The 27655-nt window shown below is 35.5% G+C and overlaps 1 protein-coding gene across 14 annotated transcripts in view; it reads left to right on the forward strand.

The window, feature by feature from the left end:
* The window catches only part of Kdm6a (lysine demethylase 6A), a 138969-nt gene that overhangs the window by 48004 nt on the left and 63310 nt on the right, over positions 1-27655 (forward strand). For all 14 annotated transcript variants that reach the window (XM_027433299.2, XM_027433301.2, XM_027433300.2 and 11 more), the window contains exons 5-6: positions 7765-7823; positions 16341-16461. In XM_027433299.2, the coding sequence (XP_027289100.1) occupies positions 7765-7823; positions 16341-16461 (180 nt within the window). The remainder of the gene's footprint in view (positions 1-7764; positions 7824-16340; positions 16462-27655) is intronic.

Here is a 27655-nt window from a genome sequence, read left to right on the forward strand (position 1 = left end):
ATTTAGTGTAATACAGTTTTAAGGGCCAGCAAGATTGCTCAAGGAGTAAGGGCACTTGCCTGACCTGCATTCAATCCCTAGAACCTCCATGGTAGAAGGAGAGAACTGGCGCTAGCAAGTTGTCCTCTGAACTCCTCACATGTACTGTGGCATGTATCCACCCCCGACTCAAAAAGGTTCTCCACACAAATTAATACAATAACATTTCTTGAAAATTATTAAAAAAAGTTTTAGTGCCAAGTCTAAGTGTAATGACAGCTTAATTTGAAGTGGTTTTTTTCCTACATCTTATGAATTTTAAATTAGATGAAATTTTAGATTCAGGATACTTTATATAATATAAATTTATTTGTATGAAGACATTGACTCTTGTTCTTTTTTATATTTGTAATTTTTTTTTTCTAGTATGAACTTGTTATTTCCATTCTTTTAGCTTTACTATGTTTTTGAAAGTTTATTAGTGTTACTTTGGTATGGTTTAGCTGACTCTTCTATCACCTGTATTTCTTTGAACTGAAAGTTAATACTTCTTTGAAATCCTTTTCAAATGTAAATCTCTTAGCTTCTTTTAAGAGATCTGTTTTTAGTTGGGCAGTGGTGGGGAACACCTTTAATTCCAGGGCTTGGGAGGTAGAGGCAGGCGGAGCTCTGTGAGTTCGAGTCTAGCTTGTCTACAGAGCTAGTTCCAGAACAGCCAGGGCTGTTACACAGAGAAACCCTATCAACTCCCTCCCCCCCAAAAAAGGGGGGGAATCTATTTTTTGTCTTCTGCAACTTTATTGTTTTATGAGATTTCATTTTATTCATTCAGTTTTTTTGCATCTGGATATTACAATCTTCAGAACTAGAAGGTTTTGGTGTGTGTGTGTTTCCTATCAAATATCACAGATTTTCTTAATCTTTTGTCTATATAGCAAGCTTTTTAGATTTATAATAACCTTGTCTATCCTTAAGTTCGGTTTCTCTCAATCTGCAAACCACTGTAAAATGAAAGTATTCTGGTATTAAACTTAGGTACCCTACTTTGGTGTGTAAAACTTGTATTATCTTAAAATAAGAATATATTCAAGACTACCATGGCCATTAAGTTCAGTTTCTCTCAATCTGCAAACCATAGTAAAATGAAAGTATTCTGCTATTAAACTCAGGTACTCTAATTTGGTACCTGAGTTTAAAGCTTGTATTGTAAAGTGTAAATTACAATTACACCTGAGTGTAAAGCTTGTATTGTCTTAAAATAAGAATATATTCAAGACTACCATGGCCATTTTTGATCAGTTTTGTTGTTTTACATGTTAGTGCTTGTTATTAGGTAGCAATTCTCTTTCCATTTTCAGCATGGGTCTAAGAGTTGGGGCCTTGCCCATTATCATTAATTGATAGTAGACAGGTTCAGGAGAAAAGCAGAAATATTATCAACAAAGAGGTGATGGTGGTTTACGACCTTAATAGAAAAGAATAGAAAGTTTTGTTACACTTTGTTGGTCTTTAAGATCAGGTTTAGTTTCATAGCAAATACCTACCCCCCCACCTCTGTACATGTATAACCTGGTTTTGTGTGATGTAACCCAGGAAGTCTATTTCTACTTATCTCAGATAAGGAGGGCATCCACAGACTAAAGAAACAGTGCCACCCATTTCCACTGTGGTTTGAGTGGGAGTCCTTATAGGAGCCTGAGTGTGATGAGGGTTACTTCAGGAGCAATGGCTATGTAAGGCAACTGCACTCCCAGAGAAGTCTTTCCCCAGCAAAACATTAGTGTTTATGCTTTTGTGGGGCTGCTTGAGCCTTATGAACCTCCTATTCTTTCCACAAAAGAATATTAATGGGCCCAGTCTTGTGAAAGGCTTGTGCAGGTGATCCCATATCTGCCCTGAGTGCAGGACCTCAATGACTACACTGTGCTCAGAGGACAGAGCTCTATAACACCTTCATTATGAAAAACGCCCACTAATAGTGGTAAGTTTGTTACTATTGGTAAACTTAACATTTGACAGATCATTACCATGCAAAGTCCATAGTGTGTGTTCATATTCCATTGCTTTGGGAAAATGTGTAACTGCTTTTGACTCTACCATTATGGTAGCATACAAAGTATTTTTTACTGCTGCTCTAAAAATATTTTTGTCCTCTTGCCTATTGATTGACACCCCCCCCCAATAGCAACCAAAGTTGTTGTCTTTCTAGAGTTTTTACTTCCTATTGTTTTTCTTTTTTCATTTTTATGCTGGTGGACACGTGAATACCTGATAACCAGTTTGTCTGTGCAGAATGTCTTGCCGTTTTCAAGTCTAGAACTTCCTTAGAAGTGGAGGAGGAGGGGAGAGGAGAAGAACTGCTAATTGTTCCAGATATTTTCCCTTTAAAGTCATTTTCATACAACTCTGGCCTGTAGTTTGTTCCTTCAGCCCTCTTGACTTTGACTCACACAAAGAAAAGTAGAAACTATAGGTTTTCTAGAAACTATTGCTGCTACTTCTTCATCACAGACTTAAGTTTTTTTAAACACTTGTATATAATTGTAAATTGAGGTCCTTTGTATGAGAGAACATGTGTTGTCCCCCCTCCCCTCAGGGTTTCTCTGTGCATTCCTAGGCATCTTGGAACTTACTCTGTAGACCAGGCTGACCCCAAATTCACAGAGATCTTCCTACCTCTGCCTCCCAAGTGCTGGGATTCAAGTTGTGCACCACCACCGCCTGCCAGAAAACATGTAACATTTGTGTTTTTGTGCATGACTTATTTTGCTTAACACAACAATTTCTAATTGTGTCCATTTTCCTGCAAATGTCATGACTTCATTTTTCTTTACTGCAGAATAAACTTAACATTGTATATTCATCTGTTGGTTGGCATCTAGGCTTGTTCCGTTTCTTAGTTATTATGAATAGTACAGGAATGAACATAGATGTGCAAGTATCTCTTTGACAGTGGTTCTCAACCTATGTATCATGACCCCTCTGGGGTCTCATAGTTGTTGCATATCAGATATTTATATTACGATCCATGTCACTACCAAAATTACAGTTATGAAGTAGCAACAAAAAATAATTGTATGGTTGGAGTCACTTCAACATGAGAAACTATATTAAAAGGTTGTAGCATTAGGAAGGTTGAGAACCACTGCTCTATGGTATGATGTCTTTTTTTGTTGTTTGTTTTTGTTTTTTGAGACAGGGTTTCTCTGTGTAGCTTTGGAGACCAGGTTGGCCTCGACCAACTTACAGAGTTCTGCCTGCCTCTGCCTCTGCCTCCTGAGTGCTGGGATTAAAGGCGTGCGCCAACAACGCCCAGCTATGGTATGATGTCTTAAGAGTTCTTTGGATATAAATCCAGGAGTGGTATAGATAGGTTATTGTATGTATGTATAGGTATGGTAGTTCTATATTTAGGTTTTGTTTTTGAGAGACTTTCCTAGTGGCTGCAGGAGTTAGCACTTTCACCAGCAGTGAATAAAGATTTTCCTTACCTACATCCTCACCAGCATTTGTTGTTGTCATTTGTTTTCTTGATGATATACATTGTTCTTGGAGTGAAATGGAATCTCAAAAGCAGTTTTAACTTGCATTTGCCTGATGGCTGAAGGTGTTGAACACATTTTCTAGTATTGATCATTTGAGAATTATTTCTGCAGTTCACTAACCAATTAAGCTTTTTGTGACTAATTTTTAGTTTTTCACATATTTTAGATATTAATGCTCTGATGTGCAGTAGTCTGAGACACCTCTTCATGCTGTTTACTTTAATAATTGATTCCTTTGCTGTGAAGAGGATCTTTAATTTATGTAATTCCATTTGTCAGTAGGGGGAGATTATTTACTGTGCTATTTAGTCAGAAACACCTTGCCAATACCTCAGTGAATTTGCTCCCCCTCCCCCAATTAACCTTTTTTCCCTCCCTCCGTCCCTCCCTCCCTCCCTCCCTTAAGATTTATTTATTATGTATACCGTGTTCTGCAGGCCAGAAGATGGTCCCACATCTCATTACAAGTAGATGTGAGCCACCATGTGCTTGCTAGGGATTGAACTTGGGACCTCTGGAATAGCTGAGCCATCTTGTCAGCTCAGAAATTGTTTAAGACTTATTTTTCAGATGTCAGTACCTTTATTCAGGCCATCCTTTTGAGTAAGATTAATATTTCTCAGAGATGTCAGTAGTACTTTTTTGCGATAATGTATTAATATTTTGTGAGGGAATATATGCATTTCAGGGTTTATTATAGCAAATTCTACTCAGATGACTGTAGAAATATGAGCTAAATGTCCTTGGCTGAGATGTTCTTTTCTCCTTCACAGGTATTCTAGAGATAAAGTACTCAAGTACTGTACTACCTGTTTCATTAACTCTTAATGTTCACAATTTGGCATCTACTAGGTTCTTAGGACCTTCAGAGGTGAAGGGTTGGGGAGGGTCACAAAATTCTTCTGGCACATACTGTTTGTCAAGTTCCTTAAACATTTTAGTATGCTAAGATGTCATTTTGGGGGTGGTATATTCTGAACTTTGTTTTGCTTCAGCTGTGACTTACAGGTAATCACCAAATGTTTGAATTGTTTTGCTCATTGTTACTGAAAAATGAAGCTTTAGCTCTTAGGTAATAGATAGAGGTAATGTCTTGTACTGAACTAAGCAGTTTTAAATGATGGTTGATTAGATTTAGTGAATCCTTAGGCATCTGCTGTATTAGAGCATACTATGCTATATTACAACAGGGAATACACGTATTTAATTAGCACTCTTTTTGTTTGTTTTGTTTTTTCTTCAGATACGGTCTTATAGTAATGTGTATTGCTGCCACTGTCTTTGAACATGCTATAAAGACCAAGGCTATATTGGCCTTGACCTTGACAGTCATCATCTTGGCCTCTGCCTTCTACATGCTGACATGAGCACGTGACGTCATGCCTGGCTCACATTCCTGTCTATGTCATTTTTGTTTGAGGTTCAATAACACAAATAATAGAGACATAGAAAAAATAGTTAAAAGTGAGCTCTGGAGGCTGACCTAGTCAGTCCCTGTATCTGCTGCTTAGTATTTATCCATCTCGAACATTTGCTTTTCTCTGAGCCTTAGTTGTTATTTTACAAGTGAAGCAATCTTGTCTGCCTCATGAGGTTGTTAGTCTTATAAAAATAGAAAATATCACCATTCTATACAACACTAAGTTCTTGTTAGATTGTGCTAACAACAAATTTAGAGGTTAGAGATATTCCCTCTAATTTGATGTAGATCAAGCAGCAAAGTTTCACAGAGAAAATGGTATTTAAATGGATCCTTATACTATATATTCAAATGGATTTATAGTGTGGCAAGGATGGGAATAAGTTTCCTAAAGAGAGAGAAAGATGAAGTATAAACAAAGTAAAGATATTGGGAGAATGTAAGATTTTTCTGGAAGTAGAAAACACACACACACACACACACACACACACACACACACACACACACACACACACTAACTTGTTGATTCAGTGTTTTCATCTTCCAAGAAAGTAGTTGTTTTTCAAGTCGTGACATTATAGATAATGCATTTCATGACTTTTATGTTTGGAGTATCTTTATCATATCATTCATTACATGTTCTTTTTGAGAATTGGGGAAATACATTTTATTTTAGTTTTGTAAAGTCCCTTTAGTATTGTTCAGATTCTTTCAGAGGATGAAATAGGAAATGGATGATTTTGAGTAAAAACAGCTCTAATGAAATTAAAGAAAATTAAGTATCAATTTTCAAAATGGATGTTGAGACCTTCTTAACTCTTCAATTTTATGTATCCCTTAGTCATATATAATGTTCTCATTTAGAAAATTGGGGGTAATGAGGGTATAATGAAAGTAAATTACCACATTATTAGATTTTACAGTGTAGTCAAATGTTTTTCATTGTTTTTTCAGAAGGCACATAGACTTCAAAGGATATGTACAATATGGTCCTAGTAAAATTTTTATTATTAAAAAAAAAACCATGTGCTGAAGAATTTACATGTACATTTTGGAGGCTTTAAACTTAAACACGTATTCCTTTTCTCAAGTTAGTGTTTTATAACTTTTTAGTTATAAAACAAGTTAGTGTTTTATAACTGTTTAGTGTTTTATAACTATTGTGGGGCTGTGTGCCCTGGTCCCCTTACAATTAGGGCACAATGATTCTGAGGAATCTTCCACACTTTTGCCAGCGATCTCCAGCAAGTTTGAGTCCTAGTTACTAACAACCAGAATTGGCTCCATAGTGCATTCTATATTGACCTTTCTTTCTTTCCTTCCTAACCGCTTTACTTCCTTACAGGTGTTCAACTATGTTAACTCAGCAAAATAAACTACTAACTAGCACTGAAACCTTTAGGTTTCAACATATTTTAAAAAGAAGCAACTTAATAATAGTTTTAATTTTTTAAGATTTGTTTTTATTTTTATGTGTTGGTGTTTTGCCTCCATGTAAATCTCTGTACCATCTATGTGCCTGATGCCCAAGGAAACCAGAAAAGGAAATTAATTGCATCTATTGAAACTATAGTTGTAGACGGTTGTGAGCTGCCATGTGATACTGGGAATTGAACCCGGGTCCTCTGGAAGAGCATGTGTTCTTAATAGCTGAGCCATCTCTCCAGCCCACAGTTTTAATTTTTTAATGCTTAAAGAAGTAGAGAAATTTATAACATTTAAAAGAAATTTTGAGAAAAAGGACAGTTTGAAAGCTTGACTTGTAGAAAAGGTATACTAAAATAGATTTGTATCATTTTTGGTATAGTATAGCTCAAATGTTTGCCTTTTTTTTGTTTGTTTGTTTGTTTTTGTTTTTGTTTTTCAAGACAGGGTTTCTCTGTGTAGCTTTGGAGCCTATCCTGGCACTTGCTCTGTAGACCAGGCTGCCCTCAAACTCACAGAGATCTGCCTGCCTCTGCCTCCCGAGTGCTTTGATTAAAGAAATGCGCTGCCAACACCCGGATAATGTTTGCCATTTTTATAAAATATGAGTATAGTCAAGTGTGGTGGTATATACAGCCAGTACATGGGAAACTTTGAGGGAGGGGTATTGCTTCTAATTCAAGGCCAGCTTGGCTGTGTAGTGAGGACCAGATCAGCCAGGCTCATAGCAAGTCTATTATCTCCACAAAACTAAATAAAACAAAACAACAACAAAAAACACCAAACCACAAAAAAACGTAAAAGTAATTAGCTATTTGGATGTGAGGGAGATGAAATGGGTAATAATAAGTGTTCCTGTTTGTTTTTTAAACTACAAAAGAATCAGTGATTAAGAAAAACACTAAGTGTTGCTTTGATACATAATTCTTTGTAGAAACATTTTTTGTAGATGTATTTTATGAATTACTGCTGAGTTTCTAGCTTTTTCCTCCTGGTGATAGTGAACATAAAATTAAGGAGTCCAAGATTTGGGGACTGGGGCAGGAGGCACAGAAAGCATACATACATGTGCAAATAGGAAAAAATAGGATAGCCCAATCCAAGCATTTTCTTTAAGAATAGATGTTTATTTTAAATTTGCTGATTGAATTCTGCTAGGTCTCCCTTGCCCCAGAACAAATTTTGTAAAATAGAAACCAGAGTATTTTTCCAAGTTGGTTGGATTCTGTGCCATCTGCTTACTCATAATTGTCATTTTTGGTGTTTGTTGCACAGGATAAGACTTTTAAGAACTTAAAACATTGTGGATACCATATTTTATATATAACAACAGTATAATATACATTACATATATGTTTTCCATAAAAATGCTTTCTTTTTTTCCTTCCTTTATAGAATGCTGCATTTTTATACGGTCTTGGTTTGGTCTACTTCCATTACAATGCATTTCAGTGGTAAGTTGACATACCATACAGACAATTAACTCCAGTTGTTTTAAACTAAAATGTTTTAAACTAAAACAATAAATAGCTTGTTTTGGTTTCTTTGGCTTCTATTTATTTTTATTTTTTTGGTTTGTGTGTGTTAAATATAAAATATATTACTGTCAGTAAATCTTTTCTTCTGTTTTTAGTAATTTCCTGAGATGTTTGGATTGTTCCTGCAGAAGTATTGACCCACTTTAGATTATTTAGGCCTGTTAGTGTTTTTAAAGACTATTCATGGTATAAGATCCTAGTCAAAGAGCATAAAGAATTTTCGAATTTCTTCATTACTCATTGTTGACTGGTAACCTCTAGGTTATTTGAACTGGAAAATGAATATGATTAAACCCAGATCCCACGATCTGTGGGAGAAATGTCCATGATGGCTAGTATTTTTATTTAACTTTCTCTGACTTCTTAAAAAGTTGGCCACACTCTCCTACCCCACACTGGTTAGCATACTCCAACTTTTAGTAACCAAGTACCAGATTAAAAGTCTAGTCTCTCTCTCTTATAAAATGAGTTATGATAGTAGTGTGCTCTAATGGAAAGAAGACAGAATTTGAGTAGGGATATTCGTACTCAAAAACAACCAAACTACTGTATAATCATTTGCCTTTTAGAAAAAGTTGAAAATCACAAAATAATGGCATGTTTTCTAAACTATAAAGCCCTGTGTGGGTATTTTTAATTTGAAGTGTTCTAGTCTCTTCTGTGTGCTAGGTATTTTAAGCTAAGTGGATATGTTTAAAGTCCTTAGGAAGGGGATTGATTGCTGTCTTGGCCGAAGATTACAACTCTGTCATATCCTTGATACTGAAAACTATAAAACTTTTACATGTATTGACAATGATTTCCTTCATCTCTCTTAAAAAAGGAAACTTTAGACATGGAAGGCATTTGCTAGTATGAATTTTCTTCTCTCTTAGGTTTTAGTTTTATTTGTTGGCTTTTGATCACATAAGTTAGCGTATACCTTTGTGCTCTAATACAGAGTATTTTAAGCATCCAGAAGATGCTTTGTTTGTCACCTTTGCAAAGCAGGCTGCTCTCTAACTCACAGAGGTCTGCCTTCCTCTCCTCCCCAGTGCTTGAATTAAAGGTGTGCGCCACCACTGCCTGGCATAAAACTTCATTTTAAAACATTTGTTTTTAATTATTTGAAATTATACCATTTCCCTCTTTCCCCTCCCATGCAGCTCCCCCTTATAAAGAATAAGGGGCGGGGGAACCCAACTCAGTGAAGTGACTTACTAAGTAAGTAGTCCTGGGTAGCCCAGAATTTTACTAAGTAGACAGTGTCAGTATGAAACTTAAGATCATCCATCTCTTCCTTCTCAGTGCTGGGATTACAGGCATACCTGGCTTATTCTTGGTCACCACCATTATCTTATTTATGTCTTAAATTTCAGTGCTGTGGCTGCTGCCTGAAATAATACATCTTAACCCTTTGTTGAAAAATTTTTCCTGGCGATGTGTTCTTTTGCTTGCTGGTCAATCCCCACCCCCCACCCCATCATCTACACCTCAGGTTTCTACTTTAGTTTGTTTTGGCATTGCTTGAACAACTGCAAAATTAGAAAGCACACAATAGTGCTTGGTGAGAGTTTTGTAGCACACACTGAAATGACAATAATTTATTTAGATTGAAATTATTTTATACATATTTGGTGATAAATATTGACTGCTATTAGGAACTTTTAGTTGAACACCAAATTCTTTGAAATTTGTTGAAGTTTTACAAAGTTTTTTTCTTTAATTGTCTGTACAAATAAATGTCTTAGAGTATTGTATTTTTTGTACAGGTAGAATTAAAGTTTTTTTTTGGTAATGATGCCCGTTGGCATTTGGTGAGACAAAGTATCTTGTAATGTGTCTAACCAACATGTATGTTTAGGTTGGTGATATTCAGTTAATATATTACTAGGAGCAACTTTGTTGACTATGTTTTTACTGTTAACCTGTTTCTTGACCGACTATGCTGTTCATTTTTTTCTTGGGGAGTTGATTTTTTTGGTCTGCTTCATACATTTGTTAGCTTTACTAGTTTTAGTGACAGCCTCTTCTTAGGTGGAGGAGCCCATAGCGAGTACTAATGTATTAGAGCAAATGTTAGATCCTCATTTGAATTCTGAGTATTTGGCTCTATTATTATTAATACTCAGAAACCTAGGAGCTTAAGCTAAGATTCCCCAGAATGAAAAAGAAAGATACAGAAATACATGGTAAAATATGTTCAATGGAGAACTAGGAATTGGTCTTTTAAAGTGGTTCCTTTTCTTGTACGTTTATGTGTGCATGAAAGTGGTCAATTGCTAGGGTTACTTTGAAATAAAAATTCCTTTTTAGGAAACTTATATCCTCAAGTGAGAGTATAAAGAGAAAACGGAAATTTAGACCAGCAGGAGAAGATGAGGAAAACTATTTTGAAAGTTTAATTGAAGGAATGGAAACTGTTCCTTTTAGTATAGGAACACTTCCTTATAGTATATCATTAAATGTATATCTATCTCTCTTAAAGCCTTTAGCAACTATTTCTGGTTTGTTCTGTTATTATCCTTTCCATTGATCAATAGCAGCATGGTCTTACTGGGGTAAATGTAAAAGATACATAATTCTGTGCTACAAGCATAGGAGTTTGGAATTTAGGTTCCCAAATGTAATTGATAGCTATGATAGGATATCAAAAGGAGAATAAGGTAGAGATAAGCTTTAAAGGACATATGTTAACACATTACTAGTACAGCTTTTTAGGATTCATTTCTATAGTTCTCAGTCCTGTATGTTCTTAAGGGTGAAGGAATTTCTGTTCTCTTGTATGGTCACTTCACTGAGTGCAGTAAGGAAAAAGATGGTGGTTTTAGTGATGGTTTCAAAGCTTTCTGATAGGATGAAAGAGAATAGGAAGAAAAGAAATAAACCTAATGTAGGTTTGATACCATTGATCTCGAGTCTTGTCAGGCATGGAGTCAGAGAAAATCCTCACATTTAATGGTAATTGAGCTATTAACAGTCTTGGGGGGGAGTAGCAAATTTAGCCAAGGCAGTTCTGACAATCTTCAGTTTACTAGTGACACAAAGTTTACCAGAGAGAATTTGTAAGGGTTTTGATTAGTTAAACTTCAGGGGAATTAGGGATAAATTTGCAGTTCAGGAGGAGAAAATGTGCCCTACTTTTTATAGTGGTGATTGAAGATTTCCTAAAGAGGGCTAGAGAGGAGGGAGTGATTCACTAGCAAATGTCAGCACATGCACCTGCAATGTGTTCTTTCTAGCTAAGCCTCACATTTCCTGCCTCTTCTAATTCAACCTCAAATGATCCTTGCACCCAATTCTTGCCCAAGTTTATTTTTTGTGCTAGTTACACAACATTAGCATTCCCTAGAGACCAGAAGCATTTGTTACCACTGTACTTTCTTCATGCCATTTCCTGTTTGTTTTGTTTTCTCTTTCCTTTTCCATACTTGAAAATCTTTCCTATCTGTCTCTGATTATTTCATCAAATCTTTCTAGTTTTCTATTAAAATGAGCCTGTAAATTTCTGAATGTATATGTATGGGAGTACTTACTTACATACTATAAATATGTATTTTACTGCTAGTTTAGAGCTAGACTATTCTTTAATTTGTATGAAATATTATACAGTTTGTTTATTGACCCTTCATCTATTTTTTTATTTAAAAAATACTTTGTTAGTTTTTGTAATCAAACCCACGTAGATATGACCTTACATATTTAATACAGTATGTCACCCCTCTACAAATGGAAGAAAATTAAGTTCAACATTTCTAGACCAATATGGCTGTTAATTTCTGTACAATGCCAACTCAACATGGGTAAACTAGGATACTTTTTTCCAAAGTTGACAGCATAGCTAAAGTTTCCAAAAATTCAAATTATATATGTATCTATATATATTTATATTTATATAAAAAGACCAATAATAGCAGTATGTTATGCATCAATAGCAGTAATAGCTTTTCCAGGTTCTGCAGTCTTTGAACAAAATTGTAGAGACATCCAGCACACTCCATTTAAAAAACAACAACAACAACAACAAAAAGTAAAAAACAAAATCCCAGAAAACAGCACAGTTCTGTTACTCTTGTGGTACCTGGCACCATTTTTTTTTTTTTTTTTAAATTAGCTTCTCAATCATCATCTGGAAGGAAACCATTCCGAGCAACATCATTAAAAAGAGCTCTGATAAAGCACGGTCACTGCTATGTATCATAAAGCAGGTCCACATATTTGTGAGTTCATATCATGTTTGTCTTTTTGTGATTGGGTTACCTTGCCCAGAATGGTTTCTTCGAGTTCCATCTATTTTCCTGCAAATTTCAAGATTCCATTGTTTGTCAAAAGCAATCTTAAGTAATACAAACAAACCTGAATGTATCATACTTCATCTATTTTTGATGGAATACTCTGAACATAGCGTTATTATCCCTAGAGACCTCAAGTTTTGTTATTTGTCTTTACAAATGTGTCAAAATATGGTAGGGACATTTTGTTATTTGTTATACATCTAAGCCTGCCTGCCTGCCTGCCTGCCTGCCTGCCTGCCTGCCTTCCTTCCTTCCTTCCTTCCTTCCTTCCTTCCTTCCTTCCTTCCTTCCTATGATTTTTCTAGAAATCTGTTTTAAAAAGTAACCACTATTTTAAAGTATATTTAGCACAAGTGCTTTTATGGTATTTAGTGCTATTGGGGATTTAGGCTTGTATAATTTTCGCTTATGATTAAATGAAACAAAATCTTTAACATGACCTATCAATAATCTGGTGACATAAAAACTCATTTCTAGAGTATTAAAAATTAGCAACCATTCTAGGCAACCCCCACCCAGGGGAACATACGCTTTGCCTGTTTGAAAGCTGGAAAGTCCTAAGCATTGTGTTACCAAGATATTTCTTATAGTTTTTTAGTAGCCGCTTGCCATGCTTTAAAATTCTTTCAGGATAAAATATTTAATAGTGATGTTTTGTCTAGTTTGTGCTACTGAGACCATATTCTGGCTCTGTCTACTTTTGGATAAGAATATAGTAAGATAATAACCAAATTTTGAATGTAGTCTTAGTGGTACCCCATTTTTCTATTTTCCTAGGATGTAGAATGCTCAAGTGTCACACAAGAGAAAAGACAGCACTTAGATATGTGAATAAATGTATTGTCTGTTAGGTAAGGAGTCTGGATCAGTAAAGATTCTCTAGGTAGACTTCTTCCATTGGTTGTATTCAAGTGATGGCATCAGTTAACAACTGTTGATTTGTTCTTGTTGATGATGATATAGAGAAGAAGAAAAGAATGATGCAGACCTAGACTTAAAGGAACAAACTTTGAAAAACTGGGGACAGTATACCATAGGTAGAAAACAAAATGATTTGATTATAGATTGGATCTAATTGCTAGTTTTAACACTAAGTAGAAAATAGTTAATACTGAATTTGCCTGGTGAGTCTTGATGATAATAGTTTAGAAGGAAGCTAAAGAATGAAAATATTCTAGATCAAGAGAATATAGTATAAAGAAGTAGTGATGACAAGAGCACCAGTATTTGCAGAAAGAACATTTTGAGATAAGCCATTTCACAGCTGAAGAAAAACAGCAACAGCCAGCTGAGATTGGAGCTGACTGACAACTGGCCATATATGTTAAATGTAACACAAAGGTATGATTATTAAGTTATTAGTGTTATATTTACGAGGCGATTACATGACCTACCTATTTGAGATAATGAATATAACACACACAGACTTTTTAAGGAATTTTTATTCATATTCTACTGATGTGTTTTTAGTGTTTCTGAATCTAGGCTGATTGTCTACTCAGGGATTATGTTTAAACAAAACCATGTTTGTTCACATCCAAAAGCATTACATTTATGGGAAGAACTAGAATTGTAATTGAGACAGAACAGGAAACATTTTTGCAGGTGGGTTGTTACAGAGGCCATGCACATGCAATCTTATCTTTTTAACACCGCCCCCCCCCAAACTTTTTTGTCTTTGCTAACTTCTTGCCTTTCCACTTTTCTTTTATGTTTGTGCGTCAGACCTGCTTCTAGTTCTTATTGGCACATGTGAACATTGCTTAGCAGTTTTTCTGACTCATCTCATAAGGACATTGTGAAGGGTCATGATCTTTATATTATTCGAGATAGGGTCTCATGTATCCCAGGCTGGCCTTAAGCTCACTGGCTAGGTAGCCAGGGATGACCTTTAATTTCTAATCCTCCTGCCTCTGCTTCCTCAGTGAGATTGTCAATCTGTCCGAGCACCTCTGGTTTGTTCAGTGCTGAGGCTGGAACCTAGGCAAGCACTCTTTCAGCTCAGCTACATCTTTATTCCATTGTTTTTCTTAGTGCAAGTACATCTTAAATGGTTTAAATAATAAATATATATCATGACACTGGTATTGTAAAAAATAGTATAACCATCACTTAGGTGAAGAAGCAAAACATCCTAGAAGCTTCTGAACCCTTTCTGCATGCTGTTTCTCAGACTTACCGTATGTGTTGTAATTGGTATCATTTGTTGGTAAGTATTCTCTTCTTGGCCTGTTTTTTTATGGAGAACAGAGAGCTGCTGCTAAATCTGAACCCAGGGCTTCATCCAGTCTTCCACTGAGCTCTTAGTCCCTCTCTTTAACCTCCTTGATACTTGTACCCATAGGCATGCACTATCTTCTCTCAGTGTGCTTGCATTGATTGACACATTTTGAATAAAAATTTAAATCCCCCATTCTTTTCTGTCAGCCCTTTGACCCCAGTCTTGTCTCATACATTTCTCACCCACTTGTTAAAAATCATCTAATAGATGAATACCTATTTATTCAGGAAGAAAGTCAAGTACTGCCATAAAGAGGTATAAAGGTCTGATGCCAAACCTATGTTCTTCCTACCTTAAAATAGACTGCCTGGTAGAAGTCTTTAACATTGTAAATAAATACACATGAAAATAGTTACTTGTTTTTTTTTAATACTAGATAAAGTGTGATTCATCAGAATAAAGTTATTAAAGACACAAGACACACGTGGTTTAATATTTTTGTTCAAAAGGGTTAGCTTTTATTTTGGAAAACTCTTTAAGATTCAAAATACCAACCTTAATGACTGTAGGATTAGTGCTGACTCTTAGAAAGCTTTGCAAAGAATAGATGATACTGGTAGAATATATGATTTGCTACCAATGGGAAAGCTTGAAACCAATGGGATTTAAATACTGTTTAACACAACTCAGTCGATGATTCGATGATTTTTTTGTTATTTTACTGTTTCCTGTTATGTAACTATATGAACATTTGTGACATTTTTATTTTTAGAGACAGGGTGTCATAGCCCAGGCTGACTCCAAACTCATAATCTTCCTTGCTCTCTACCTTCTGAATGCTAGATACACAGCCGTGAATCACCACACTTGGCTTATGAGGTGCTAAGGATCAAACTTAGGGCTTCAGTCATACTAAGTAAGCACTCTACCACCTGAACTACATCCTCATTCCAGTAGATTTATAAAGATTTTATTTATTTATTATGTATACAACATTCTGCTTCCATATATATCTGCACATCAGAAGAGGGCACCAAATCTCATAACAGATAGTTGTGAGTCACCATGTGGTTGCTGGGATTTGAACTCAAAACCTCTGGAAGAGCTCTTAACCTTCCCCTCTCTCCAGCCCGATTTATAACTTTTAAAATGCATTTTGTCATTGTTTACTCTTTTTAAGCAAGTGGTAATTAACATCAATTTAAGCAATGGCAAAAGAGAAGTAATTAAGAAGCATCTCTTTCCTAAATCTGTTCTGCTTGAAAGCAACTCTCCCCTCCCTTAAGAAAGAAAAAAAGAAAAGAAATTGTACAGTGAGAATTTTAGGGAAAGGAACTGATAGACCAAGGAAAGTTAACTAGAAGCTCAGCATTTCCATGGAGCTTTCAAGTAAGGCTGGTCTTTTCTGTAAATAGTGTGGAAGTTCTTGGACATTACTATAGAAATGAAAAGTTGACTCCTTACTAATGCAGTATAAAAGTAAAATGCAAATGAATTGCGCAACAAAACATGGAAAGCAAACCACAAAGTTTTAAAAAGTAGGTGATTGTATATAATAGACTAGAAATAGGATTAATTCCTCAACTTTTCCCTCTTCCTTTAAAATCAAACTTTCTTATGTACTCTTTAACTCTCCCAAGAAGTTCCAGAAGCAGTGAAACTAGTTATTTACACAGAATTTTACTAAACTATGGAATATTGTTTGCTTGAATAATTTGTAGTTAAATTTAATTTTCCCCTTTTATATGGAATTGAACCATATACATTTAATCATAAAAGAGTTAGGTACTACTTTTCAGTTTTTAATAGCACTTACAATATACTCATAAATCTGACATTTAAAAATAGTTTGGCATAAAGCAAGTTTTACTGTACTACCAAGCAGAAATGCATGCACGTGTTAAAAAGTTAAGATATCTTATGTCTATATTCTTTCAGGGCAATTAAAGCATTTCAGGAGGTGCTTTATGTTGATCCCAGCTTTTGTCGAGCCAAGGAAATTCATTTACGACTTGGGCTTATGTTCAAAGTGAACACAGACTATGAGTCTAGTTTAAAGGTAGGTTGTTGGGTTTTTTTCAAGGTACAATGTTCTGTTTCTCTGTTGTTTTATACTAGAGCATTGAGAAATGTTGAAACTTATATTGGCAATGTCAAAGAAAATTTATTTAGATGAAGGAACTGTACATCAACTGAACTGGAAGAAAAATTGGGTTCCAGAATACAATGTGTTTTGATACTGAGAGCTGCCTGGTAACTAATCATACCATAATTAAACTTTCATTTTAAGTTTTGTTAAAGTCTGTCAGGAAAGGATATCAGGGCACCTGAAATTCCCTGAAGAAATGATTGTCCACTATATAGTGGTCACAGACAGTTTTACCTGGCTATCGACCGTTTTTCTTTATATGACTCTATAAATTTGTCTACTTCAGCCAGGAAGACATGTATTGTATTTAAATAATAGAAACAGTATTTTCATGGCATTTGGACTGCTTGTTTGTAAGTATAAATATTGTTGGGGAAAGATAATATGAAGTTAGTTGAATATCTGCCTACCTGTGGACATTCAACATCTCTCCCAAGTTTCATTTTACATTGAATTCCTTTTGCCTTCTATGACATCATCACTAGGACTTTCATTAAAACACTTCCATACATGATAAAAACAATTAATCTAAAAAGATTAAAGTTCTAGGGACAAGTTTAAGGTTTTATGAGCTTAATGACTATAATGGTTGCTGAGTTTTTATACTGGTCATGACTCTAAAGGTTGTGGGAAGGATAAAGAAGGGAGATATTTGAACTCACGAGTAAGGAACTGCCAAGAGGGGTTTTGTTTTTGTTTTTTAAACTGTAAGTGTTCCTAATTGTTTATATTTTTAAAGCAAAAATTATGCAAATACTGTTTTCTCCAACCATTAATGCTTTTTAAAGGAAAAAAACTGATGAGGGTTATGCAACCAAGAACACTAAGACAAATAGATTGTAAAAAATTTAGACCACAATAGTTGAAGGTAAGTTCAAAACAGGAATAATAAGTCCCAAAATACCTTTAAGTAGTATGGAGAGTATAATACCTGGAATTTACAGTTTTCCTTAGCTTAGTGGAATATTTTTTTATAATATGCTGTGTTCTATCATTGGTTTTGAAGTGGAAAATAAATTTAGATCACCTTATATACCTTAAAAGTTCCTTCTGGATAGTCCATTTTCATTAGCTATTAAAGATTCTTAACTATGTTTTATTGTACAAAATAAACTTTGTTGAGCATTTCACAGTATCGTTAAAATATCCCTGTTAAGTTGCAGAAGGCTTGGTAGCAGTTTAAAAATCTTTATTCTGGGTGTGTATTGGGGGTGGTAATTAGATGTGTCCCAAATTATAGAATATAACTATTCTTGATTGTTAGTAGAACAATTGTAAGGCCTGTCCCCAAAAGGGAAGATCCTCACTCAAGTCTCGGGATGACGCGACCCCCTAAGTACTCACGAGAGACTGTCCTTGCTGCAATCGCACGAGGTTTATTGACAGGAGCCAGCGCGCTGGGGCCGAGACTCATATCCCACGCAGGGGTAGAGGAGTTTCGACCCCGAATGGCTGGGAATAGGGGTTTTTAAAGAAAGAAAGAAACCACAACCCAAAATACCAAGAATACCAGTGAAGGGTCCCGAGGGAAAACACAAGGGGAAACTCCCTATTCCTTAAGATTGTTTGTAAGATTCTCATCTTAACTTTTTATGGCTAGCCTTTTCCTGGAACAGAGTTGCTGAACCAGCTAGCCACCCTATATCCTAGGCCTTATTTTGTCTGCTGAGGGGGTCTTCTTTATCCTGGCCTTTCACAATAACTTTAGAGTAAATGCATGGATAAAAATCTGTTTTCGATAAAGCAACAGTATTAAAAGTTCCCTTAAATCAGAAGGTACAGTGTTTCAAAGCTAACTAGAAATATTCCTGCTTCTTATACTCATCTAAAATATTCCTGATAGTTTTTCAGGTCTAAAAGGCTAACAAATCTTGATCATGTTTATTTTACCAAAAATGTTCTAAATAAGGGCAGCCTTCCTTTTACATTTTTTTAGTCATTTGTTTAAAAAATATAGTATCCAAATATTTATTACATTTCTACAACATGGGTGATTTTTAAATGCTCCTGATGTTTTTTTCCCACAATGTCAAGGCTTTGATTTGATTTTTTCCTTGCATTGATACTTATTTTGAAAATTTTTAGATCTCAGCATTTTTGGTCCAAGAGCAGCTATTTTAGTGTATTATTTTGTTTAGCATTTAGTGAGTGGAGGTAGAAAGTGGAAGGAGGAGGGTGTATCTACTTCCCCCTTAGACTGCCTCCAGTTTTCTTTTTTTTTTTCTTTCTTTCTTTCTTTTTTTTTTTTTTTTTTTTTTTTTTTTTGCTGGTGTTTTACTTCCATCTGGATAAGAGGAGAACCGGACCACATCAGGTTTTTTGTTTTTTTTTTTTTGTTTGTTTGTTTTTTTTTTTTTTTTACAGTATGTTGGAAGAGATGCTTTTTAGGCTACAGCATTAGCAGGCAAAGATCTTTCATTTAGCCTTGTATCACGAAAATAAGTTACTCAGAGACAGGTTTTGGGGGTTCAACCTGAAGATCAGGGAAGCAAAGCAGCTGGTCACTAGCTCTCACCTCAAAGTCAGGCTGAAAGGGCTTACCCACACATGAGCTTTTCACCTAGCCTTAGACTGCTGCCTCAGCTTGGCTGGAGAATCAGTTCCTGATACTGAGACTAAAGGAGTGTACTTGGCTTCTATGGCTTGTGGCTAAGATTGCTTTCTGAATCCTCAGGCAAGCTTTAATAAGTCATAAATAATATATCACTGCAGAGCCTGATGACTTGAGTTAGTTCAAGAGTACCCACCCACATGGTAGAAAGAGAGAACAGTCTCCCGAAGGTTGTCTTCTGACCTCCACACATGTATGCACACACAAATACAAATAAATGCTCATGTGTGAGGTCAAACCTTCAGTATTAGTTGAGTAAATTGACCCCAAGTTTCATGCAAGATAGTTCCTTTTAGTTCTATTTTAACCTTTTTTTACAGAAGAGGGATACATTTATAGGCATATACAGTGGTGTATAGTGCTATCGTTTATAAGTAATGCTTAGTAGGTAGTGATCACCATTCTTTCATTCAGGAGAATGATTCTATCTTCATGTTAAATCTTTTCAGAAGTATTTCACCTTTCATCTTATTGGCTGGAAATAAAACACATGGCCATTCCTAATTGTTTATCGAAAGAGATAAGTCATTTTAGAAAAGTTCTGCTCAATCTTTGAGTAGGTTCAATCACCAAATATACTATTCTTACATAATGGAGGAATGAGATAAAAAGAATATTTTAGTAGTGAGGGTACTGTAAATATTCCTTCCATTACAAATCAGATCTTAAAAAACAATAAGGATATACATATATGTGCAGGTGTGCATCCTTGCAACCTGGAAGAGGAAGTCTTCACTCTCCACTTACTCCTTTGAGGCAGGGGCTTTTCCTAAACACTAAAGCTCATAGTTTCTCTAGAGCTAAGCAGGAAGCCAGCAAGCCCCAGCAATTCTCCTTCTCTGTCCTCTTCACAGCTGAAGTTACAGACATTAACAAAACACCCTACTTGTTACATGGAACTTCCAGCCAAACTCCAGTCTTCATGATTGTGCAGCAAACACTCTTAGCTACTGAGCCCAGCTTCTGATCAGTTCTTCTTTGTTATTTCCTTGATTTTTTTTTTCTGAAGAAAGATGTTGTTTGCATGCTACTTTTTAAATGAAAAATTTATATAAAAATAATTTATTTTCTTAATAGATTTCTTTTGTCTAGATATGAAATGGATTCCAGAGCCTCCTAGTTTGTTTCAGTGTTTCATATTTTTATCAAAATACATCCCTAAAACAGATTCAATCTATTTGGTACTATATAAACAGCTCTCATAGCAAGCGTATGTATGTATGTATGTATGTATGTATGTATGTATGTATGTTACAAAGGTGTACATGGAGAAATATTTATGTTCATATACATAATCATTCTGTATCTTATAGCCTTTTTTCCCCAGCTATAATGGTGTTATATAGGATTACCTTATTAACCTGAGCTCTGCTGGGATTCACAGGTGTATTCTTTCCTGTACAGCTTTTGACTTCAGTTTTTTTTTTTTTATTTGGGTGTGCTGGGTTGTGTGCCCCCCCCCAATGTTTTGTTGTTTTTAGATAGGATCTCATTCGACCCAGTCCAGCCTTGATTGTGGCAGAAATTAGTCCTGAACTTTTTTTTTTTTTGATGAAATTTGATTTATCTTATGTGTATGGGTATTATGTATCTCTTTATTACTTGTTTTCCTGGTGCCTGAGGGACTAGAATTAGAACTGCTATGTGGGTGTGGAGAATTGAACCTGGGTCCTCTGAAAGTGTAGCTGATGCTCTTAATCCCTAAGCCATCCCTTCAGTCCCTAGCCCTGAATTCCTGATTTCTGCCTGTCTCCTAAGTCCTTTGATGTGTGTGATATGTATATACTACCATGCATTGGTTGTGTATCTGTTTTATTTGTTTTTGTAAGTCTGCCCATCCTCAGAAATATGAAGTTAATGACCTCATTTTTCAGTCCCAGTGTTATTCTTCTTCCCATTAAATTGCCTAGTAAATATCTCCTGTGGTTAATTCATGATAGACACAACATTTCCCAATTTGTAAACTGGTTTACTATTACCTGAATAAGACTTCATTTCAGGGTGATAAGTCTGTATGGCATCTTTTAAAAATTCTTTACCACATCAGATAATACTTATCCACAGTTGGATTTAGTTACTTTTTCTAAAAACAAAATTCAATAAATTTAGGTGGTGATTTTTATGTTTAATTTCCCTTTAATGATAATTGCTTATTTTTTATATGCTTGTACAATGACTACTTCTCTAAAAGCACACTAATTGGCAAGTAGTTTCTGTACTGCCCCTAATTTCTACAGCCTGCCATACTATTAAAATTATTTCTTGCATTTGAAGCTAATAAATGAAAATAAGATCCATGTTCTTCAGTCAGGTAATACCAGTGCATCTGTTTAATGTATTGAGGACAATGGAAAAATTCTATTATTTACATACTTATTAACTTATTTACTGGTTTTTCTGGGACAGGGTTTCTATTCGACCCTGTAGCTTTGGAGCCTGTTCTGGAACTTACTCTGTAGACCAGGCTGTCCTGGAACTCGCAGGGATCCACCTGCCTCTGCCTCTGCCTGGTAATATTTCCATATTATTAATGTGTATCAAGTTAAGAACTTAAATTTTGGAGCTGGAGAGTTGCCTTAGTGCTTAGGAGTACTTACTGCCCTTCCAGGGTATCTGAATTTCGGTTCTAGCACCTGTGTTGGGTGGCTTAAAACTGCCTGTAAGTCCATCTTCCAGGGATCGAACACTGTCTTCTGTCCTCAGTGGATACCTGCACATGCATACACAAACACACTTACACTTAGAAAATAAATCTTGCTTCATCAAAGAACATTCATGTTGGTCATGTATCTGTTTATCTAATCTATCCTGTGCCTGTGGGTCAGAGGACAACTTGGGTTAGTTTTTTCTTCTCTCCTTTTATCACGTGACTCCCAGGGATTTAAGTCAGGTTATTGGTGTTTATCTATTGAACCATCTTACTGGCACTTTTTTTGTTTCTTTTTTTGAAACTGGGTTTCTCTGTGTAGGCCTACCTGCCCTGGAACTCACTCTGCAGATCAGGGTGGCCTGATCAAAGGGATCCACTCCATCTGCCTCTGACTCCTGAGTTTTGGGATTAAAGGTGTGAACACCCCCCCCCCACACACACACACAGACACCTTTCACCTTTTTCTTTCTTTCTTTCTTTTTTAAAGCAAAAATTATGTATTGTTTCTAGTGTTTTTTTTTTAATAATTGGTATTTGAAGATGATAAGTGATTGAAGGAGTTATGATGAAAGGAATGAGATGAGGATAAAAAAGAACAGATGAACAGAAATAGATTTAATTCAAACTATACTCAAAAAAAAAAAAAAACAAACCTAGCTCTTTACCAGGTATTGGTATGTCTTAAATAGCTAGACAATGAAGTGAAAGTGCCTCTAAAATGTTAAAATGCCTACTTACAGTGTAGACTCAGAAAAATTAGCAAAGAAGTTTATTTGTTGTCAAAAAAACCTGATAATTGAGTTCTTCTCACTGACTGCCTCAGTACATCACTTTGTCTTCTTACTTAGTCAACATACTTTTATACAAAATAGCAGTTCGCATTGTTTTTACCTTGCTGGAAACTATTCCTATATAAAACATAGTAATCCTTTTAAAAATAAGGTCTTGAATATAGCTCAGGTTCGCTTTGATCTTACTGTGTTGAGACTAGGCTAGCCCGAGTGTTGGGATTACAAGTATGAGCCACTATACCTGCCTGGTTCAAAACTTGCAAATTTTATTCTCAGTTTCAAATGCTCATATATTAAGGCCAAAAAAGATAAACCAAGACAAGACATTCACTTCTTTTTTAAAAACCACCTTGGAATCTATGAAATGCTTCATTTTATTATTATTATTTTTTATTATTTATTTCATTTCTTCGTATTATTTTTTCATGTAATCAAGCTATTGTGAACTAAAGAAATAGGTTCTAGGAATTTGGATGTTAGCTATTAATTTTTATCCATACTATTAAATTTGGAAATATCTGTGTTTCTTACATTTGTGTTATTTCAGTTGTCTAAAGATAGTGACAATTACTATTCCTTCTACATACTAATGTGTTCTCTCTTTCTTCCTATCTTACCTCATCTGACACTTTGAAACTTCTGGTCTTGGAGTGGATTGAGAGAGTATCTTACCCATAGGATTTACCTTTTAAAAAGGTGATTGGAAAGTTCCCCTGTCCTCCAGTAGTTTAGAAAATTTGTTGAAAGGTTAAGTCTTATTGTTAGATTTGGCTTATAACAAGGTACTAAGAGAAGAAATTCTTCACTGAAGACTTGACATACTATTGGTATGCCATAGAAGCTGTATAATGTCATGAAAAAGGTCTGTTCAGTTTTTAAACATTTTTTAAAATGAATTTCATACTCGTGTATCCATTATTGGTAGCAGTATCACTAAGTCCAGGATGAGGTCTAGGTTGTATTCATTACCACATATTAAGCCTTGTGAGGTGAATCTTAATACTTGTTTCTTTTGTGTGTTTAAGCATATATTTAAAACCATTAGAGTAGTATTCTAGTAGAATACTTAGTAATTCTTTCCTACTTTTAGTTACAGTGTGGGGCTGGAGAGATGGCTCAGCCCTTAAAGGCTAGGCTCACAACCAAAAATAGTTACAGTGTGTATTTCTTCCTTCAGAACAACTGTTGCTTCTTTTCTTTATATTCTAAGACTTGGCTTAGCTTTTTTATGGTTAGGAGGCATTTGAATTTTGATTATGGAAATTGGAAGCCACTTCATTTTCTTAGGAATTAAACCTTAACTGTCACTGGAGCCTTGTTTTCAGTTGGATAGAACATACCTGTTCCTTTGACATACTATTCCTGGTTGCTGTCCATACATTTTTCCTCACTTGTTAAGGAGATATATTCTCTTTGTTCATTTCTTTTCCTACTGCTTGTTAACTTTATTTGGTGATAAGCTCAATTGATTTATGTAGACATCTAATAATAGTTGCATTTCTCTACTTCACTCTACCTGTCATGTTTTATTTTTGTATTTGACATTTATTTCTGAGTTTGATTATGTGTTCTCCATATAGAAAGTAGTAAAATGTCTGAAATACTTTAGTATCTATAAAACATATATTTGTGAAGGTCCTAACTGGTTATATGTGGCTGTAAATGTGATCTATACAGGGGGATTAGGGTAATTACAGATTTGTTGTATCATAAATTTCTTTCCTTGAAGTTTTAGGAGCACAACTCATTTGGTATTAAAAAATGACTATTAGTATTTATTCATAATGATTTAAGTTTGTAGTTATATTTGGTGTTAAACTGCAATTTAATAAGCAATCAGTATATCTAATTTCTCTTTAAAGAAGATAATGTTCCAAAATAACATTACAAATTTGTGCATATCAGCTTTATTTTGAATAGCTACAAGTTGTTCACTTGGTGGAAAGAAGTTCAAAATCAGGTTGCCTTGTTCTGGTCATTTGTCTGTGCATATTGGGTACATACCGAGTCTAGTTGATTATTATTTTTTTGATGTTTTGACATAGGGTTTCTGTGTAGCCCTAGCTGTCCTGGAACTTACTTTGTAGACCAGGCTGGCCTCAAACTCGAAGATCTGCCTCCCTCTGCCTCCCAAGTGCTGGGATTAAAGGCATGCACTAACACTGCTCTACTATTAAAATTTTTAATGAGTCACTTCTACATTAGCAAAATGCTAGCAACAGTGAGGATTTGGGAGACTAAATGGAATGTTTACATGGGAGAAACCTGAGTTAAGAGCAGGATAAATGAGTTCTTAAAGATGAATAGATTGGTAGAGGGGGCCACAAATTCAGGCTACGGAATTAAAGGAGATTACCAACTACTGTCTTGATATGGGAAGTGATGCCTTATTAATTGCTTTGTATTACTCATCTTGATGTTGTGATCGAATATCTCACACATAGCAATTCAAAGAAAGGCTTAGTTTGGTTTTCAGTTTGGGTTGATGCAGTCTGTCATGGAATAGAAGACATGGGGGTAGAAACCTGAGGCGGCAGAGAGTGGATAGGATGCAGAAATGCTACCTTAATAAGGATTTCACAGCTTTCCCAAATAGTGCCTCATAATGAGGGCTAAGTATTCAAACATATGAGCTGGTGGAGGGCATTTTATATCTAAATTACTACAATTAGTTTGTTGACTAAAATACTCAATAAAGTAAGAGGACAGCCAAGTAGTTGCAGTGCACACCTTTAATCCCACCACTTAGGAGGTAGAGGTGTGGATCTCAGAGTTCAAGGGCATTCTGGTCTACAGAGTCAATTCCAGGACTGCCAAGGCTATTATGCAGAGAAACCCTGTCTCAAAAAAAACAACAAAGTAGCCAGGCGTTGATGGTGCACACCTTTAATCCCAGCACTCGGGAGGCAGAGGCAGGCGGATCTCTGTGAGTTCGAGGCCAGCCTGGTCTTCAGAGTGAGTGCCAGGATAGGCTCCAAAGTTACACAGAAAAACCCTGTTTTGAAAAACAAACAAACAAGAAAAACAAACAAACAAAAAGAACAAAGTAAAAAAGGTAATAGCAGGTTTTGTATTGGAATATCAGTAGCATACAATGTGTTTTGTCTTTCCTTTTTGTTAAACTTTTTTAAGAGATCATAATTTCAAAGAAGAATCCCCCTTATTTTCCAGTGAACATAGTTCGGATCTGGTGTCTATTAGGAAGCAATAATGTGCTATAGTCCTAGGAGCAGTCACAGCAGTAACTGTATTTTAAAAGACTCAGATGAACTATGTTTGAGGGCTTTGAGAGGGTTTGGTTTATTCAAGAATGGTTTCTAGGGACAAACACACATTATAAAAACCTCAGAATAGCATCATTTAACACTGTTGGTGTTGTATAGGAACCATATGCAGATTGTTTTCTGTTTTGAATACCTCCAACTCTTATTCAATCAAAACATCCTTGATTGGGCTTTAATCCAAATGTTGCTATAAATTAATAATTTTCAATTAAATAGTTAGGAAATGTTCACACCTTTCCCATGAAAATGTCAATAGACTCTATAAAGCTAGGAATGAAGCACTTTAAAGCGAAACTTTAAAATTTAATTTTATGATATGTGGGTATAGATTTCAGCCTTCAATTAGAAGTCAAGTTCCATAGGTTATATAGAGCAAATGACATGTTTGTAACATAATTGTGAAATACTGAGTTAAGTCAAAGCCTTTTAAAACATATGAAGATATTAGGGGCCTGGAGAGTTAAGAGCACTTCCTGCTCTTCCATTGGACTTGGCATCCACATGTTAGCTCACAACTGTCTGTAATTTCAGTCCTCTCCCACCCCCCAAGATTTTGATTCCCTATTCTTACCTCTGTAGGTACCAGGCACAGATACTCATAAATGACAACAGAATTTTCAGTGCTTCAAACTGCATAAAATTGTGAGAAGAAAAAAAAACTGTAATATTAAAGGCGTATCTTAGGCAAACCTTTTTGCTTAGAAACTTTTTCTTTTTCCTTTTTAGACAACATTCAGTCTTTGTGTTTGTATATAGTTCTTTTGACTGCAGAAGCCTCTTTCTGATGATAATTGTTTTATACAACCAAAGTTTTAGCCCTGCAGTATTTTGGTGTGAAGTATAAATGTTTCTCAGTTGTGTCTATGATTCATATGTTAATAGGTGTGTGTGTGTGATGTTCAGATATTGAGCAGAAAGCTATAAAATCATGTTATCCTTACCCCCGCCAACTCCTCAAATTCCTGTAGTACATCAAAAAGGTGTGTCAGTGTTTTCCTTTATGTAGGATGATTTGTATGCCTTTTGAAAAATTTATCTAAATTTTATTTTATGTGTATGAGTGTTTTGCCTGCAAGTATGTATGTGTACTGCATGTGTGCAGTACCTGATAACGCCAGAAAATTGCATGAATCACGCATGCCTGTGAGTCACAATGTGTAGGTACTGGCAACTGAATCTAGGTCCTCTTCAAGAACAGCAAGTACTCTTTAATGCTAAAACATCTCTCTGAGTTATTTTGTAAGCGCTCTCTCTCTCTCTCTCTCTCTCTCTCTCTCTCTCTCTCTCTCTCTCTCTCTCTGTGTGTGTGTGTGTGTGTGTGTGTGTGTGTGTGTGTGTGTGTGTGTGTGTGTGTGTGTGTATGTGTGTAGACAGGGTTTCTCTGTGTAGCTTTGGAACGTATCCTGGCACTCGCTCTGGAGACCAGGCTGGCCTGGAACTCATAGAGATCTGTCTGCCTCTGCTTCCTGAGAACTGCGATTAAATTCATCCCCTACCACAGCCCAGCGATTTTCCACTTTCTAGTGCATGATTTGAATATATATTCTTTTGCTAAGTAATTTTCCTCCTCTGTCTATTCTCTTTGGAGATTTTAACCAATGCACCAATGATTTGATTCCTGCTTTTAATACTTTTGATCATTATATAAATATGTGACCAAAATGATTCATGCCAGGTTTCTGTGCAGGATCTTGACTGCCGTTAGATATCTTCCTTTCAGCATTTCTGTGAAATCAATGAAACTTTCAATGTCTTCTTCAAGACTCTT

Source organism: Cricetulus griseus, chromosome X (genome assembly GCF_003668045.3).
Source record: "Cricetulus griseus strain 17A/GY chromosome X, alternate assembly CriGri-PICRH-1.0, whole genome shotgun sequence".
Taxonomy (NCBI): domain Eukaryota; kingdom Metazoa; phylum Chordata; class Mammalia; order Rodentia; family Cricetidae; genus Cricetulus; species Cricetulus griseus.